A 17,849-nucleotide genomic window follows, 5' to 3' on the forward strand; every position below is an offset into this window, starting at 1 on the left:
ATTGTTTATTTGTCTCTGTTCTGTCTGGCGGCCGACTCAGGTATTTACCACTTCCCTCTGTATCTCTCAGTAACAGAGACCTCTTTCTTCAGGCGAGCCATCTGATATAGCACACGGCTGTGATATGGGTAACCAGATCCTTCAGAGCAAGTTACCAATTAGCCAAACATCTCTCCGCAGGGAAACCTCATAGTGTGATTCTACGTGTTACTTAGCCACTATCATCAAGAGGCTTGTTGTTCTGCTAGAGCAGGTAAAACAATACGGCAGGTGGGTGGAGTGAGAAGTGCTGGAAAGTCGATTATTTTCCATTATAAGTGATAGTTAGAAAATCCTGGGAAATACACTTAGTGAGCAGTTGCCAGGCAACCAGAGGGGACTCTAAGAAGTTATCACTTTCAGCAATAGAGTCCAGCAAACAACCCACTCCTCTGGTTATAAACAGATTAAGTAAGTAAGATATTATGTGATAATTAGTGAGAGCCGAGAGTTAGACAAAAAGAGCAGAGATACTGTAATCTGTGCATTAAAATACTCATACTAACGTACTATCTAGTATGCCAGAAAAAGATGCATAAAGTACATAAACATAGATTGCACTATCTGGTAGCATTTTGCATTGATGTATAAAGAGAACTGGATATAGCCTTGTTAGCAGGGCCCCCATACATCACTATAAAAGTTGCTCAGTGGCACATGAGGCCGAGAAAGTCAGACTAGGGCTGCCCCTTGAAAGTCTGAGATTTGAATCATCACTCGACTGAAATTGCTTTAGTCAAGCAGTCGTGGTTTTTCTTCTGTGCAGCGTACGTCTGGGTACATTTTGTTTCCCAGATTTTGCTGCAGAGTGAGTGCTCTTGACTTTCATGCTACTCTTTGATAATGGGAACAGGGTACAAGCAGGCAGCAGCACAAAGGAGGAGAGGGAAGGGACTTAGGCTTACAAGTGGTGAAATTACAGTTTACCACAACTTAATACAATGTGGTCTCTGGCTTTTGTGTGATATCTAGTTGTCAGCAAAAAATGTTGTTGCACATGTATGACCCATTGTTAGCGGCTTGTTTAATATGTTGCATGAATTCCGACCTCACGCTGAATGCCCTGCAGAACCTGTTCAAACTTTAAAACTCTGTATGGAAAACAAAATGAATCATCTAACATTTGTACTGAGCAGCCAAATCTGATTCATCTGGCATAATTATGAGTTGGGTACAGCCCTACTGCCTGGTGTAAAATGACCTAGGTCTTATGCATCATTGAGAGAGCATAGATCAAACACACTAGAGACTTTGTCACCCAAGCGGCTAACTTCTGCTCGCTGAGCCGGCTACTTCGGGTTTAGCCCTCTGCTAACTTAAAGTGGAGTAAAATGATTTTAACATGCTAATGGTTTGAGTCCCATTTTGTTGGGGTTGTGATGCTCAGAAAATGTATCCATGTATTTACAGGCATCTCTTTCCCCAATGCAAGTTCATGGGAAAAAGTATCTTTGGGCCCAATGGCATCACGTGACGGCCCATGAAGTAGTAGTTGCACTGTTTGTCCCCTTTGTCTTCAAAGTACGATGCACGTCCTGGTGGCTTGATTTTGCACACTGACTCACCTGAATGCAGCCAATGACAGCTCATCAGCAACTTAAGGAAACCCCAATGACAAAAATTGTTATTCATCAGTTAGTCACAAACACTCGTCTGAATTAATTTATAGCCTAAGTTTGAAGTTAAAACTAAATACACATTGCAAAGTAATAGCAGCAGAGCTCTGCAGGTAGACCTTTGTCTCTGGCAAACCTTGACAAATGGCATTTTGAATCTCCGAAGAAGCATCAAGCGATAACATTAAGGTCTACTGTATTCTAAATAGCACACTTTCCCTTTTTACTTCAGATTTTGCACCACAGACTGTGGAAGTTGTATGAACGATAGGGTCGAGGTTCAACGCACAACATTAGGACGAAGTAGCATGCTCCATGCAAAAGAACGTACTTTGTAAGGGCAGCTGCAGTTAAAAGAAGTAGTGCAGCGTATATCTGGATTAAAAAAAAAACGACATGATGCTAGTGACAGAAGCTAAGCATATCTTAGCTGAGCACAAAAACTGGATCAGGAGGAAATGGCTAGCTTGGCTCTGTTCATGGGTAACATAAAATACATAGAAGTTGCTGTGCATAGTCAAGAGATTGTTGGCACATAAACCCATTGCAGAAATCTGCAGCCTTTTACACGTATGGTTATATGCACTTAAAAAAACAACAGAAAACGTGTTAGGGAGGTTTAGAGGCACTGGTAGGTTGAATTTGTTGAGTGTGGTAGAAGCCAGGATACTTGTTTCACCACTGTTTTAAGGTGCTAAGCTAAGCAAACCGACTGTTAGCTTTAGTGGTATCAGTTCTCTCAACTAGCATTCTTGAAGAATATGAATAAGGGTACTTTCCAAAATGTCAAACTATTTCTTTTAAAGACAGACTGACTATGCTGAGTATTCGTTAAAACTTGAACCTAAAATACAATTGCATGTTATGCGTACAAGAAAGAAAGCAAGATGTTTATATTGAGCCAGATTCTAGGTTAGTTTGCATTTTTCATACTTGGAGGATTTTCTTAGTTTAACTATTCAGGAGCACAGACTGTATGTGAGACTCGCTCTATCAAATATTGAACACAAAAAATGAGATCTAAACAGTAAAAGCCATGAATAAGTAAAATACAACTTTTTAACATGATGTATACAGGACACAGCTGTTTGTAGTGTCCCCCATGTGCAACCATATTTCCACTGTTTTACTGAAGGGTCAATAATTCCTGAAGTCTGCATTTACATACAATCATTTACTGCATTGATTAAGAAAAGGAGCACTGAAGCTTCAGCTGTAGTTATATTGGTCTTCCACTAGGTGGCAGTGTTCAATGACAATTTATACAGTGCTTGTGTGTCTTGAATATGGCATTGAGTTTGCCCTTTCCCTGCACCATTAGTCCAAATGCTACATTACTACTATATGTATTATCATTACCTAAAATATGCTTGTTTAACTTTAAATAGCAAAATTCAGAATGCTGACCAGCTGCCTAAACGTGAGTTTTACACTCACCAGGTCGCAGCAGACAATACAAATACCACTTTCCTGTCTTCCTTCATCAACAGGGATTCTTGAGAGCATGCATATAGTGTGTGTATATGTATGTATGCATGTGTGTGTGTGTGTGTGTGTGTGTGTGTGTGTGTGTGTGTGTGTGTGTGTATATATGTATATATATATACACACACACGTATGTATATTCAAAAATTTAAAACAGTGTTACCAGTATAAAATCATTAAAGCTCTTAATTTGTAGTTGTTTGATGAATCAAAAACTTTTAGATTATTTACTCAAAGGAATTCTTCACCCACAAAATGATCATTTCTATTTTAACTGGTCATCCCGTGTTACCTTGACTTTGTGAAAAAAAACCTTTTTCTCACATGCCCTCAGGAAAACTGAAAGCATATTGATTTATTGTTTCATTGTGTACCTCATTCTACAAAACTATATCAAAAAATCAATTTCTAAACTCTCACACAACTTGTGTAATAAAATCCAAGTGTCATTTATCCAGCTGTATGCTCAGTAGTTCCCAAACATATGCAAATACTGAAAATCTTATGCTCATGTCAAAGCCAGATTTCAGTTCAAAAGGTTTTTAGTGAAAATGCATGTGTTTGGGAAGCACTGAGGATACGACTGCATAAATGAGACTTGGAGGCATGCAAGCAAAACAAAGGTTTCTTCACAAATTCAAAGTAACACAGCATGACTAATTAGATATACAAATGGTCATTTTGTGTGTGAAGTGCTTCATTAAAGAAAAAAAAAACAAAACAACGTATAACAAAAGGTACAAAGGAATGCCAAAATGGTTATATTTAGTACCTCATTAGTAGCTCAGCTGTTTTGTGGCTGTGTAAATACAGTGTGTGGAGATAGTGTTGAAATGAACCGGTTGCTTTTGATCACCATGTGTTTGCATAAAAGCGTTTAAAATCATGGTGACACCTCTTGAGAGTTTTCAGTTTTGTTCTATATTTTGAAATTGAAACAATGTCTTCAGTTACACTAAATTTATAGGAATATGACGTGTATGTTTATGGAGTTCTCAATAAAATTCAAATAAATTAAGAATAGAGTTTAGTATGCAAGACTCAAATGCCACTAAGGCTTAAAGCAAACGTGTTCAGCCTTTTAAGCCAACATAAGCTGATGTCAGTTGATGTTGGGTGTATGTTGTATTTAAATTCAAGAAACATGAGCATAATAGAGTGTAGTGTGAGTTTCACTTGAGGGAATTCAGGTTGTAAAGTTTAAAAGAAAATGATAAACCCACTGCAGAACCTCCGTTTGAACAGCTTTAAAGATACCGGACTGGTGACGTTTTAGAGCTCAGAGCTCAGTTGTTTCAGTTTTTTAAATAATTTAGACGTCCTATGGCTTTGTTAGTTGTTGCGTGCCTGAAGTGTAAAATCTTAACAGACCTCTTCAGCTGGCAGGAAAACATCCTTGTAAACACTTGAGTTCGTTTGTGTCTGACAGAACATGTCATAGCTTAAACACAATAGAGCTCTGTCCCCTCACTACCTGACCCACTGCAGGATGTAAATCTGTGACCGAGCCCCCTCCAAAAACTGTACGTTCTGTTCAAACATCAGCTAAAGGAGCAGATGCTCTGTACCGACAGTAGCTGGGTGGTGTGTGGGAGCGGTACAGCTTTGGCCCGTTCACCCATGAGATGCTGCCAAATTAGGCTGTTTCACACCCACACGGGCAGCTGCGAAAAGCTTTTAGGCAAAGAAATATACAGTATTTGAATGGTTTGGGTAAACAGTTTTTACTGGTGCTGAAACAAACCTTGGTCACACGCACATATTTGGCTGTTGCCTCTTAAAATGATGATTAATTGCGCTATTAAGGATGTTTGATATGAAGCTGATTAACTCTCATGGCTGCTCTGAAGAAGCTGAAAAATGATTTGTTTTTAACATTTTATTAACTTTTCTAATATTTATACATGATTTAAGTGACATGGTCTAACGTGCTCAGGGTGTCAGAAACATTTAAGGAGATGTCTTTCTTTGTTAAGGGGAAGGAATCGTGGATGTCCTTACCAAAAGCAGTCACAATAAATCATAAATAAGACAATTTAAACTCAAATTGAAACAGCCTTGCAGTCTCGGCTGCCAAATCTCACAAGTTGATTTTACTTGAATCAACTTGAATCTAGGAAACCAGGTGCTTTAAAAAATGTAAGAAAATATAACTAAATTATAATTCTCAATTTATGTTTAATTTATATCTAATTACATCTAATTACAATTACGTTTACTTAAAATGTAGTTATATTTACTTAAGTTGTTGCAACCTAAAAATGACAAGTTTAATTAAATCATTTTTTCTAACTTTTAGCCACTTTAGCAAACTAAGTATACTGTTCTGTATATCTGTATTCTGCTGGCTGACTTGATTAATTTCCTGAATCGGTTAACTTTAACGCTACCCCAGCAAGTTGACACTAAATTCCCCGTATCCACTTTGAACTTATCCAGAAGCATCCAATCAAGTTGCAGGATGCTAAACATGCAGGACAAAACTTACAGACTTGCTTTAACAAATGAATCCAAACTTTAAAAAAAATGACTTTTATATTTTAATATGTTAGTGATTACATTTATTTTCTGTTAAAATGACATTACATTTAGGGAAAAGTGACTTTTTTAGGACTCAAAATTCATAATTTAGGACTTGAGACTTGTCAGTCTTGGCTTTGGACTTCAGTGCAAAGACTTGAAATTTATCTTAATCCCACTTCTGTCCTGTGGTAACATACTTGAAATTAGTGTGCAATTTAGTTCATTTCTCTAATTTCTTTGAAGTTCAAACAAATGACTGTCAGTAATCAGACCTCCCCTCGCTGTTTGTGATGCTTGACTGTGCTGAATTAGATATAGTTTTTTCGCTTTTCTTTGTTAAATCTCAGATTACATGCAAACATAAAGCGTGTGAGTATAAGAGAGAGCTACAGTCTGTTAAAACAATTATCAATACCATAGTACGTCCTTGACGTCATGTCGCATTGCCATACCGTGGCTATTGTTTAAACAAAGCCCCTGGGCCTTTCATTAGTTTTTTTTTTTTTTACTCTTTGTGTTTAGTTTCTATTTTCTGTGAGGTTTGTGATTATCAAGCATAACTGGAAAGACATTTAAATTTTCATTTTCATTGATCTTAGAGAAGCACAAACAAAACTACATTATCTTTTCATTTAACTGAGACGACTCCTCGTATTTCAGAGTTGAATATCACTAAATCTCAGCACCTTCAGCCAGGAGCAAACGTGTAAACATATTTTTGTAGTCTGAATGAACTAAGCCATTAGCACATATTTCAAATCAGCAGAGCATTTTAGAGTTTGAGCTCTGTCTTGTTGAGATGAGTGTGTTGTTAGCACAGTTGGTGTGAATTACAGCACTGCCACCCTCTGCACAGGATACACTTACATCCTTTCTATAATGGCTATATCCGTTCCAGACACACAGTAACAGTACACATCATTAAATCACACTCCTACTTGTTTTTGGAAGGAGTTCAAATGTGAAACACGCAATAACAGCTCCATGCTGCGCTGGTTTATTTATTCAGTGTCTGAATGACTTGAATGACCACAGTCACATGAACCTGCATTTGGTCTCTTCTATTTATTTAGTTTTTATAATCTTACAATATAACATTTGAACACTTTTTCAAGTATAATTTGATATTTTGGGTAATGTGCTTATTCATTTTCTTGCAGTGAGTTAAATGCAAAAATTACAGCCATTAGCTGGTCAGCTTAGCTTTGCATAAAGATTGGATGTTAGCGTGTCTAAAGTCTTGTCATTGAGGTTGGGAGGCATTTTTACACTTCTGTTTTTGTACCAAGTAAAGAAACAAAATATATCATGCTGATAAGTGGGCTTTAGAGGTGATGGTTGGAGGATTTTGTTACTTTTGGACTGAGCAAGGTGAGCTTTTCCCCATTTTCAGTCTATATGCTAAGTTATAGCTGGCTATACGCCGAAACTCGCTTTGGCACAAATGGGATTGTTTGTAAATTCGGGGCACTGTTGGATTGCACCACTCAGTTGTTCAGTACACCGCACTCTTGGTGTGCTGAGCGGAGTGATATGTAATGTAATGACCGGTTTGTTAATTTGTGCAGAAATGCAACGCTCTGCTACTTAAACTGTGTTTTCATCAGAAGCTTTTGGTATAGTACCTTTGGAACCAAAAAGCATCACCTACAAAGAGGATCCGAGACCCCAGAACCAGACCGTGTTATCACAGAACAGAAGAGGGCTGCCGGCTGGAGTGACAGTCTCTCTCGATGGATGTTATATTCATAAATAACAGGTTTGTGCATTGACGCCTTGTCAGGCAAGAACAGGGTTTTAGTGTTGCCAAAGCACACTGGAACAAGGACACTGGGTGTCTAGACTAAAGACTAAAGTTAGAAAAATTAGACTAAAGTTCACACAATTCAGTCACAATAAATGTACGTTTTTTAAATGCTTGAAGATCCACTTATTACTAAAAGTATATGCCATCCAAAGGACAATAAAAACCTATGGAGTGGTCAAAGTTGTCATGTTGAAATTTAAGGTGTGTTGATGGATTCATGTCGTCACCTCATGCATGGAGTTACATTACGATATTTATTTCTTGTGGTTTATGTTTGCCTAAAAAGCTCAGTATATATAACTGAACCATTTCTAAAATATCTGACGGCTGTTGGTCACACTTTTTAATTACTTTTTATTTCATGCTGAGTCTGCTGGACAGGGGTCATCACTATGATGAACAATTAACACAATTAACACATTAGCACTCTGCACTATGTTCATTTACAAACTCTTTGTGTTTAGATAATAATAATTCTGCTACCTTTAATTATATAGCACATTTAATGCGTGGATGCAGTTCAAAGGCAAGATCAGAGGAAAATAAACAATAATAGTAAAAAAATTTTAAAAAGTGAGAGAAAACCTGCGTGGATTGTCTCTCTCTCTGATACAAAGCGTTAGTGAGGTGTATGAATTATGCATCAACCCACTCTTAATGATTTGCGAGCACTGTGTCATCCAGGTTGGCGACATCCCATGAATGCTTCCAAAATGTAAATACATTAAAAAAGCCTTCCATAGAAGTGACGATAAAAACAATCCCCTTCAACGACTACTAAAACAACAATGAGACTGTTTATTTCTCGTATTTGTCTCTGATATCCGTTGTTTCTTGGCGCCCTTTTATCTCGGATCTCATCCAGAAAGTGGCCGCAGGTCCGGCCATCAACAGTTCCTCTATGAATTACTGCTTCCTGTCAAGATATGAGGCCTGGCACGTCAACAATGCCTGGCAGGAAAAACTTGTGTCTGTTACTGTCAGGCTCTTCTTTTTCATTTTAAGTTTGAGTGCCTTTCTTTGTGTCTGAGTGTCCTGTGAGACAGAGGGCAGCTTATCCACGTCATCATGTTGGACTGAGACTTGTGGCATCAAAGAGCCACCGAGCGAGAGCGTCAGAGGAACAACATGAGCCATTGTCCTCCTGGCCTGCTGTGCACCGGAAAACACTGTTCATGATCCCATAAAGATGTTTGGGAGTGGGTCTAGTGAGGTCTTTATGGCCTGTCGGGTTTCACAATAGAGAAGAGAAGGTGTTGTCAGTGTAAGTGTCAACTTTCTCAGTAAGTCTGCTTCTCTATTTTGCTTTAAATGTCAATGAAACATTTCTTGGTTAGGATTCCTTCAATGTGCATTGTTCAGGAGGTTTTTATAAGGAAGCTGAATTATCCTCAGAGCTCTCTTTGTCTCCAAAATGGATTAAAACACTGAATAAAGCAGTTTCATGATACAAATCATATTTCTCCTGAGCTGTTTGACACGTCACAGATGGCTTGCTTGCCCGGTATCTGCAAATGTGTACTCACCAATTTTCTCTCATAACTCTAATTCTGGTCATCTTATTTCTGAGACAGACGCTCAGGAGGGTTTTTACCAAAAGCCAAATTGTCCACAGAGGTCTCTTCTTCTCCAAAACAAACAACCTGGTGTTTTAAACCAAGAAAAACAGAGTAAAGCAGCTTCACGTTAAAAATCTGTGATACTGAACAGCTCATTGTAGAGCCAATGCTAATTAAGGCAGCCGACCACAGACTGTATATAAAGATGGACGATGCATCTGTTATTTTTCCCTTTGTACAAAAATGAAGCCAAAATATCCCAGAAACGGCCACTGCCGTTTTGCACTGGTGATGTCATTTGGAGCCAAAGTCATGGATGTATTAAGAAAACCTGGATACAGCATGGAGGTGGGGCCCCTTTAATTCCTACAAGAGCTGCTCGGTGGCGCATAAAGCAAAAAACCCTCTATTTCCATGGTATGAAAGCACTCGGATCTTTCACATTATTGCCCATAGAGCATGCACACTAGAGACTTTCACCAGCGGAGCATCTGACTTCTGGCTTAGCACCCTGCTATTTTAAATGGCAATTAAAATATTTACAGCTCTTTTAGACTTTTCAGAATCAGAATCAGAATCAGAAAAAGATTTATTGCCAGGTATAGTTAACACAATACGAGGAATTTGTTCTGGTGTTCTGGTTTCCAAATGTTATTGATCTAAATGGATAAAATCCAGATAGTAAAATTAGTCTTTGTCAAGGTTTAGATGCTCACAAAAATGTATTTTCTGATTAAGAGACGTCCCTCTCTCTCTCTCAATGTAAGTTAATGGGAAGAAGTCTATCTGGGCCCCATGGTATCACATGACGGACCAGGGCGGTGTAATTCCATCTTGGGCCACTATGAAAAGTTTGCTTCAAAGCCTGGTGCCCTTCCTGGAGCCAGACACCAGGGAGCGTCAATATGTTTTGGCTTCACTTTTGGGGAGCTGTCATGTTGTCCAACTTTTTTAAACAGTCTATGCACCAGATGCAAAATGCAAATGGCCCCATTTAGAGTCAGTTTTTGTTCTGTCTCTTCTGGGTCACTGTGGAAACATGTTGGTGCAACAAGGCAGACTCTGTGGATGAAGACCCACTTCCTATAAAATACGATAAGATATAAACGGCTATTCTTATTTTTAGGTTATTATACACTAAAGAAAACAAACTGATGATATTTTATTCCATTTCTGCCAATATATCCCCGTAAAACACAAATTTTCAGCAAATGCTCATGACTTTAGATTTGCAGACCCAAAAATATAAAATGTCTTTTTGCTGCAACATGTTTAGCATGTTTTCAACACTAAAATGGCTTCATGTGTTCAGTGCAAACAAGGGGTCAAAAAAGGTGTGGGAGCGTGTGTGTTAGGGTTGGCTTGTACAGTGCATGCATTGGCCCACATACTGGCCACGTGTGTGTGTTGATAACCTCTGCATAGGCAGGGGCAGCCAACAGAGCAGGGAGATAGCTGATGGAGGGAGGGGACTGAGGCCAGGACAGCTTCCCATCATGGGAAGTGTGTGGCCAGAGGAGTTTATAAATGCGTTCCGTTGTTTACACCTCACTCACAGTCTGATCATTTCTTAAGCTATCAACACTGCTGGGAGGAAACGTCTGGTCTGCGTCGTTAGTGCGTTTGGCTTTGTTAGAGGAAGGCTGCGCAAGATTTACAAGAAATGGACTCAGAAATCTGCTGGCCGCTCTGAAATAATTCATCACTTCTGTATTTTTTTCATTTGGCGTCAGAGGTCTGAGGAGGAACGTGTCTGCTCTCTGATCAGAGATGAACTGTATTTGAACCTGGCTGGCCAATCACAGTCATCCTCAAGCCTTACCGCTTCTTTGTGAACACTTCGGTTATCAGCACCCATGTACAGCAACGGCTACTCCCAGGTGTCCAAGTCCAGCATGCAGGCCCACAAAAAGATGCAGTACCGCTCAAAGGGCAAGAGCTGCGGCTACTACTTGCGCATTGTCTTCTTCTTCTCTTCGCTCATTCAGTCCCTCATCATTGTTAGCCTCGTGCTCTTTCTGGTCTACGGTAAATCACAGGACTCAGCGTCCATGTCGCGTATCCAGGACCTGGAGGAAAGCTTCAGCCGTCTCTCCATAGAGAATGTCGCCCTGCGGCAGCAGAGGAAGAACCTGACCAACTTACTCAACATCACCGTTACTGAGAAGGCCCGTAATGACTGGGATCTGGCCAACCTCCGTTTTGTCTCCAACATCTCAAAGATCCTCATCCAAGATTTGGACAAGAAGTTGGTGAGTTAAGCCTTTTGATTATATCGACATGTATGTTTCTGTCTCTAAACTTACTTTACCATGTAATTCTGGAAGATTTTTCACCTGTTGTGATGTTTTTGTCCCTGACAGAAATAAGAAAAACAGAAGCTTATTTCTAATTTGAGTGCACAAAAATTAAATGATAGATCAAGTCATTATTTTTATTACATAACAAGGTGGCCTTTTATGTTATATTTTACAGTTAGTTGACCTGGTGACCTAAGCAATGGTCATGTGACAGGAGAGTATATGACTGGAGGACAATGAGGGAACTGTAAAAAGAAGGAAAACTCAAATATTTTATTCAATATCATTTACAAACAGCTCATATTTTCTTTTGAATCCGAAAATAATGAGGAAAAACAACATTTTATATAACACTTAGGCTGACATTAGCAGGCTTACGTACGATTATTTTTTATTATAATTATTACTCGTCAAAGTAGCACTTCAGTGTTGACAAGTTAAACATAATCTTGGTTTAAGACTAAAGTAAACTGAAAATGATTAGTTGTTTTCCCTGTTTGTCTACATTTCACAATTGATCTAGAACAAATGACCTAACCACTAATGGCTTTTCTTTCACTGATCTGAACAGCAACAGTGCTATAGTGAGTTGTACTTTTGCAAGAGCTCAGGAAGTTACAATATCCAGTGCAAAACGCCATGTAAGTATGACCTTTCTTTATTGAAAACCCCAAAATAACTACATTAATAAATGAAACAAATTAGTCAAAGCAGCAGCATTTAAAAAAAGATATATTGCTTCTTTTTCTTTTCTCCATTGTTGTTTTTCTGAGCAGTGTATCCTCCAGATACTTGTAACTGTGGGCTGCTGGTGGAGCGCCTGAAAGCCAGGCTTGAGCTGGTGGAGTCCAACTTCACACAGACAGGTCAGAGGATGAGGATGGAGATGGATCAGATTACCAAAGAGAGGGACAACATTAACTTGGAGGTCATCCGTCTGCGAAGGGACAAATCCACACATGAGAAGGAGGTGGACTTCTTTAGGCAAAAATGCAAAGACGACTTTGCCCTGTCCTTGAATGGCATCTCCAACGTCTCCAAGGCTTTCCTAGAGAAGATTGACTCCCTCTTCCCGGCACACATCGCCTTCCAGCTCACCTGTCCCAGACAGCGGGAACACCTGGAGCAAATCCGCACCAATTGCACCAGCCTGTCCATAGAGGTGGAGGACAAGTTCCAGCGTTACCTGAATAACGTGGGAGGACAGGTGTCAAGCATCCAGTCCGAGAACAGCCGCCTGAAGGCAGAGAACTGGCGACTGTCTGAAGACTACCGCTGGTGCAGCACGAACCGCACAGGCCTGATCCTGCAGAACAGACAGAACATGGACAAGCTTCAGCGGAAGAATGATGAGGACAAGGAGAGACTCCTGTTGGATAAGATGAGGCTGAACGGAGAAATCGATGTCCTGAAAAACAGCATCAAATATAAAAGCAGAGAGGTCGATCATATTACAGAGCAATTCAAGCAGCTCAACATGTCCTGCATGGTCAGGGTAAGAAAAAATATTAATCACTTATATTATTACATGACTAATGACACGTTTACTTTACAGTACCAAGAATAATTGTGTGAAACGTCCTGCTCCTCCCATGTTATTTCCGTTTTTTTGGGAAGGTGTTTTCCATTTTCCATCCCTTTAAAACTCTGTAATACACTACAGACACGCAGGTTATCATCAAATTGCTGTTGACTTTGATTATAAAGTCTTCGTTACATGTATGATCTGTTCACATTTGTGTAGCACTTGGGTCATTTTTACACCCAAACTTGAGCTTTGTTGTCAATAATACTCTAAATCGCTGCAGTATCAGAAGACATATTTGCTTATGTAACACCTGTAAAAATACTCAAATACCAACAAAGCCCGGATCTTAGTGCTCTGACATCGTAATATCTTACATAAGATGAAAGAGATCAAAGCAGCCTGACAGGTTGTTGGAAATGATCCAGTTTTAGGTGCAGAGCAGGAGGGGTGAAGGGAAACTGCCTGCCAGTCAAGAGGGCAAGAGGGCACAAGGGAGAGCTGGGGAAGATTTCTGTCAGTTATATTAAAGATGGAGTCAGCAATTCTGGAGAGAGATTGTTGATATTGGAACGCGGCATCCAAAAAACTAAACCTCTCCTGTCGATGCTCTTTCAGGAGCTCAGCAATCTTTCTCTATATGCATCATCATGGCCTTTCTATTGTCCTCCACGGATGCCCGTTGTTGCTGCTTGGCCAGAATAATGTCGTGTGGCTCAGTCCAAGTCACTTTGTTTGTTTTCCATTTACCGACCCCATTGTGTATGAACACCAGTTTGTTTTTAGCATGCACACAGAAAGGGCAGCCAGCGGACTGTGATAAGATATTTGCTGATTTTCACAAAAAGAGTTTGGATTAGAATTGTTGACTGCACATTTAAATATCTGCTTTTGCTTAAGGACAAATGTAGAACCTAGACACTAACCTTTTCTGATGTCCTTCATGTTTTATGTTAATATGAAATAGTTTGATTGCATCATATAATGTTAAACTGACAGTTTAAACCAAAATCATCAAGTGTTGGAGATATTGGCCATAAAGATGTCTGCCTTCATCTCCAATATGATAAAACAAAATGGCACTCAACTTGTGATGCCCAAAGTGCCGTAAAATACATTTAAAAAAAAAAAAAAAAAATCAAAAAATCAACAGCGATGTCTCTTGCCAGAAATCATGACCTGGTTACTCAAGATAATGAGACTTTGTTGTGAGAAGTTTCATGTAGGAACTTTTTTTCTCCAACATTTACACCCATCAACTGTATCACTACACAGAAGGAAGTGTGCATCTACTGCTAGCTCACCTAGCACCTCTAATGTTACAGCTCAGCTAAGGAGGATGCAATAGATGTTTATGTCTTGTGGTGTCACAAACAACAAAAGTCATTTGTCCCACATCCTTCTGTGTTGTGATTCGGTTGGCGGGTGTAGTTTGATATAAAGAAAATAGTTCCTACATGAAACTGCTTTCAACAAGATCTGTGGATTATCTAGAGTTACTGGGTCATGATTTCTGGAGAAAGATACTGCTGTAGAGAATTTCAAATGTATTTTCTGGCTCTTTGAGCACCAGAAGCCAAGTGCCATATAGTTCTATCATATTAGAGAGAAAACAGACATCTCTACGGTAAGACGATAGACGATATCGCCAACATTCACCAACTCACATCAAAACAATCTAGACTGATGAAGAGCGCTATAGGTAAGAGGAATACCATATTAACTTCAGTCTCATTTTATTTCAGACAGGGTTTGGTGGAATCCCGGGAGGCCCAGCCTCTCGACCAGGCTCACCATATCAGTCTGGATTGGGCTTGTCCGGTGGTGGTGGATCCAGCTTTTCTGGTTTGGGTCAGCCTAGTAGGGTAGGGTCAGGTGGGTTGGGTTCAAACTTCGGCTCATATGGGTCCACCTACAATAAACCAGGATCAACTGGGGCAGGTAGCTCCCTTGGGTCAACATACAGTAAACCAGGATCAACTGGGGCAGGTTCTTCAAGTTCATCCCTCTTTTCGTCTGGATCAAGTAGCTCTAGTGGGTCAGCATACAATAAGCCTAGCTCAACTGGTGCAGGCTCCTCAAGCACGTCCCTCTTTTCACTGGGGTCAGGTAGCTCTAGCAAGCCTAGCTCAACTGGGGCAGGTTCTTCAAGCTCGTCCCTCTTTTCATCTGGGTCCAGTAGCTCCAGTGGGTCAGCATACAATAAGCCAGGATCAACTGGGACGGGCTCTTCAAGCTCATCAGTCTCGTCGTCTGGGTCAAGTAGTTCTAGTGGGTCATCATATAGTAAGCCAGCTTCAACTGGGGGACTTTTCTCAAGCTATGGTTCATCAAGCTCGAGCTCAAGTGGAACAGGTTCAAGTAAGCCAGCAGTGAGTGGGAAATCACCCTATGGGACATCCTTAGGGTCAAGTCCAAGCCTTAGCTCAAGTGGGATAGGCTCAAATAAGCCATCATCAACTGTGAAAAGCTCCTCCAGCTCTGGATCATCCTCTGGGTCGTCTACATCAACGAGTAAAAGTGGGTCATCTAGCTCTGGATATTCCTGGTTCGGGTTTGGAGGCAGTAATTCAGGGCAAAGTAAGTCAGGAACTGGGACAGGGAAAGGACCGTCTACTGGGAATAGTTATGGTGGAACTGGATCATCAGTTGGTGCAGGAAGAACCAGTGGACTGGGAAGTGGCCCAAGTAAGAATACTTGTCTACTGTTTATTAATCCTATTTTGGGACATTTTTTAAAACGAATACTTCAACCATAAAATGATCATTTGTATATCAATTTCTCATCCCTTGTTATGTTAAATTTGTGATGACAACTTTTTTCTCGCATACCTCCGCAATGAACAATAAATCCAAAAACTGAGAGAATTTTATGATGATATGAAGTCCCAGGAGTCTGCATTTAACAACAGCAAAACAATACCAAAACAAACTCTCACACGACAACAACATCATACAGTATAATCCTGATCTCATTTATCCAGTCAGATACTAACTCAGTGCTTCCTAAACACATGCATTTTTGCTAAAGCCTTACTATTCAAAACACTTCTGCATATGACAAGCACGCCTAGGCAAGCACATGAATTCAAACCCTGCTCATGCATTCTAGTGAGCAGCAGTAAAATGCCTGTTTGCTGTTGTTAAACATGGACACCTTGTACTCAAATTTAACAAGATTTTTTGGGATCTTTTATTCAGTGTTCAGGGACAAACAAAGTCACAAATGCAACCTAACACAGGGTGAATAATTGCTGTACAATGATTTTGTGGGTGAAGAACTCCCCTAAGTAAAAGCAAGGTTCACCAAGATTACAAAAAACTCAACAAATTCTCATATAACTCATTGTGGTATCCAACCATACAGATAATTTTGGTTTCATTTGCTCAGGTCTTGAGAAGTCCATCTTTGATATTTATGCCTCCAAAACAAAGATGAGTTGAATGGAAATGTATGTGTGTCTTCCTGTAGAAAGATCTCTTTTTAGAAAGTGTCTTTCCTGGATACCTGACAGAGCGGTCTGTGCTTCACTCAAAGTCACAGGGGCGAAAGCAGCTGTTCTTTTTTTTTTTTTTTTAATTACGCTTTGGGAAGCATAAACAAAATTTCATTTCTCCCAATTCTCATGGATGATGGATATCTCAAAACCTGGGTATTTGAAAACCTTTGAAAAAACCTATTTGAAAACGGATCTACCTGCATGGATAGATACAAAGATCATTTGGGTGAACTGAACCTTTAAACAAATATTTCATGTAATCTTTCTGCAACCATGTGTTTGTATTTAAAGTATGTTATTTGAATGCAAACTATATATTCTGATAATTCCATAACTTCATCAAACTTTTAATGAATACCTCTGATGTTTGTGGCATTTTTAGAACTTAGTAGAAATGCCAGCTGCAAAAGTTTATGTGGTATTGTAAAGGAGTTTGATTGATTGCCTCGTGGCTAAGTAATGACTTATCCCTGTTTTCTTGTGTTTAACCAACAGTCAGTGTTGCTCAGCACCTTAAAGATCTGCAGCGCCTCATCAACCCCTCTGGCCCAGAGTGAGTATTCAGTATATTTAGCTTTATGTTGAGAGTAAATGTGAGATTGTTACTGCTGAACAATCTGTGCACACTTGCACATTTTTTTTGTCACTGTCAACACATCTCATGGAAAAAATGAAATCACCAACACATTAGTCTGTCAATACTTTAATTTCCCTTCCCTGTATGTGGCAATTAGACTCAAACTCACTGGTTACCATTGAAGGCTTTAAAATGCAAAAACAAGTCACAGATTTATTGTTTAAAAAAAAAAATCTAAAACAGCTGTAGTTTCTAACACCTGTTACAGAACCAGAGGAAAGTGGGGCATTTGTTGAGAAATATTTTCAGCAGTGGATTGATACACATTTAGTGCTCTAGTTAATATTTACAGGACATTGTGGACAGGATTGACTCCAAATAAAAACTACAGTGGCCACATTTATTGTGATGACGCTAGACAGATCAATTCATGGTTGTTTTTCATTTATTAGGTTTGTTGACAATAAGACAAACTATGAAACATCTTACCCATTAACAAAAAAGCTGTGAAGTTTTAAGCCTGATTCATTCATCAGCATAACTTATATAACCTTTTCTCTCTCTCTTACTTTTTTACTTTTTCCAGGGAGAAACAAGATCTCTCCAGAATGTTGGGTTAGTCCATTTTAAAGGAGGTAAACCAAAACTCAGAGATTTATCTTCAACTGCATTTACTCCGCACACCTAAATGCAAGCCTCTCATATTGATTTAACATATTTTATACCTATAAATGTACCAAATATGATACACTGTGACAGTATTATTCAATTTGCATTTAGGAAAGTAATTTGAATATCTTTTGCACTTTAGAATGTAAAATGTGAAGTTTTCTGTTATGATTTGTATCTACGCAATATGAACAAGCACATAATGTATTTTTAGACTGTAAATAAAACCTTTGTTTGACCGTAAACACA

The 17,849-nt window shown here is 39.3% G+C and overlaps 1 protein-coding gene across 1 annotated transcript; it reads left to right on the forward strand.

The window, feature by feature from the left end:
• The first annotated feature begins 10,597 nt into the window (after positions 1 to 10,597).
• On the forward strand, positions 10,598 to 17,849 carry plvapa (plasmalemma vesicle associated protein a). The gene is made up of 6 exons (XM_042497676.1): positions 10,598 to 11,281; positions 11,901 to 11,970; positions 12,106 to 12,824; positions 14,600 to 15,542; positions 16,850 to 16,907; positions 17,518 to 17,849. The coding sequence occupies exons 1-6, from the start codon at positions 10,886 to 10,888 to the stop codon at positions 17,549 to 17,551; spliced, it is 2,220 nt and encodes a 739-aa protein (XP_042353610.1). The 5' UTR covers positions 10,598 to 10,885; the 3' UTR covers positions 17,552 to 17,849.

Source organism: Plectropomus leopardus, chromosome 12 (genome assembly GCF_008729295.1).
Source record: "Plectropomus leopardus isolate mb chromosome 12, YSFRI_Pleo_2.0, whole genome shotgun sequence".
In the NCBI taxonomy this organism is placed as follows: Eukaryota; Metazoa; Chordata; class Actinopteri; order Perciformes; family Serranidae; genus Plectropomus; species Plectropomus leopardus.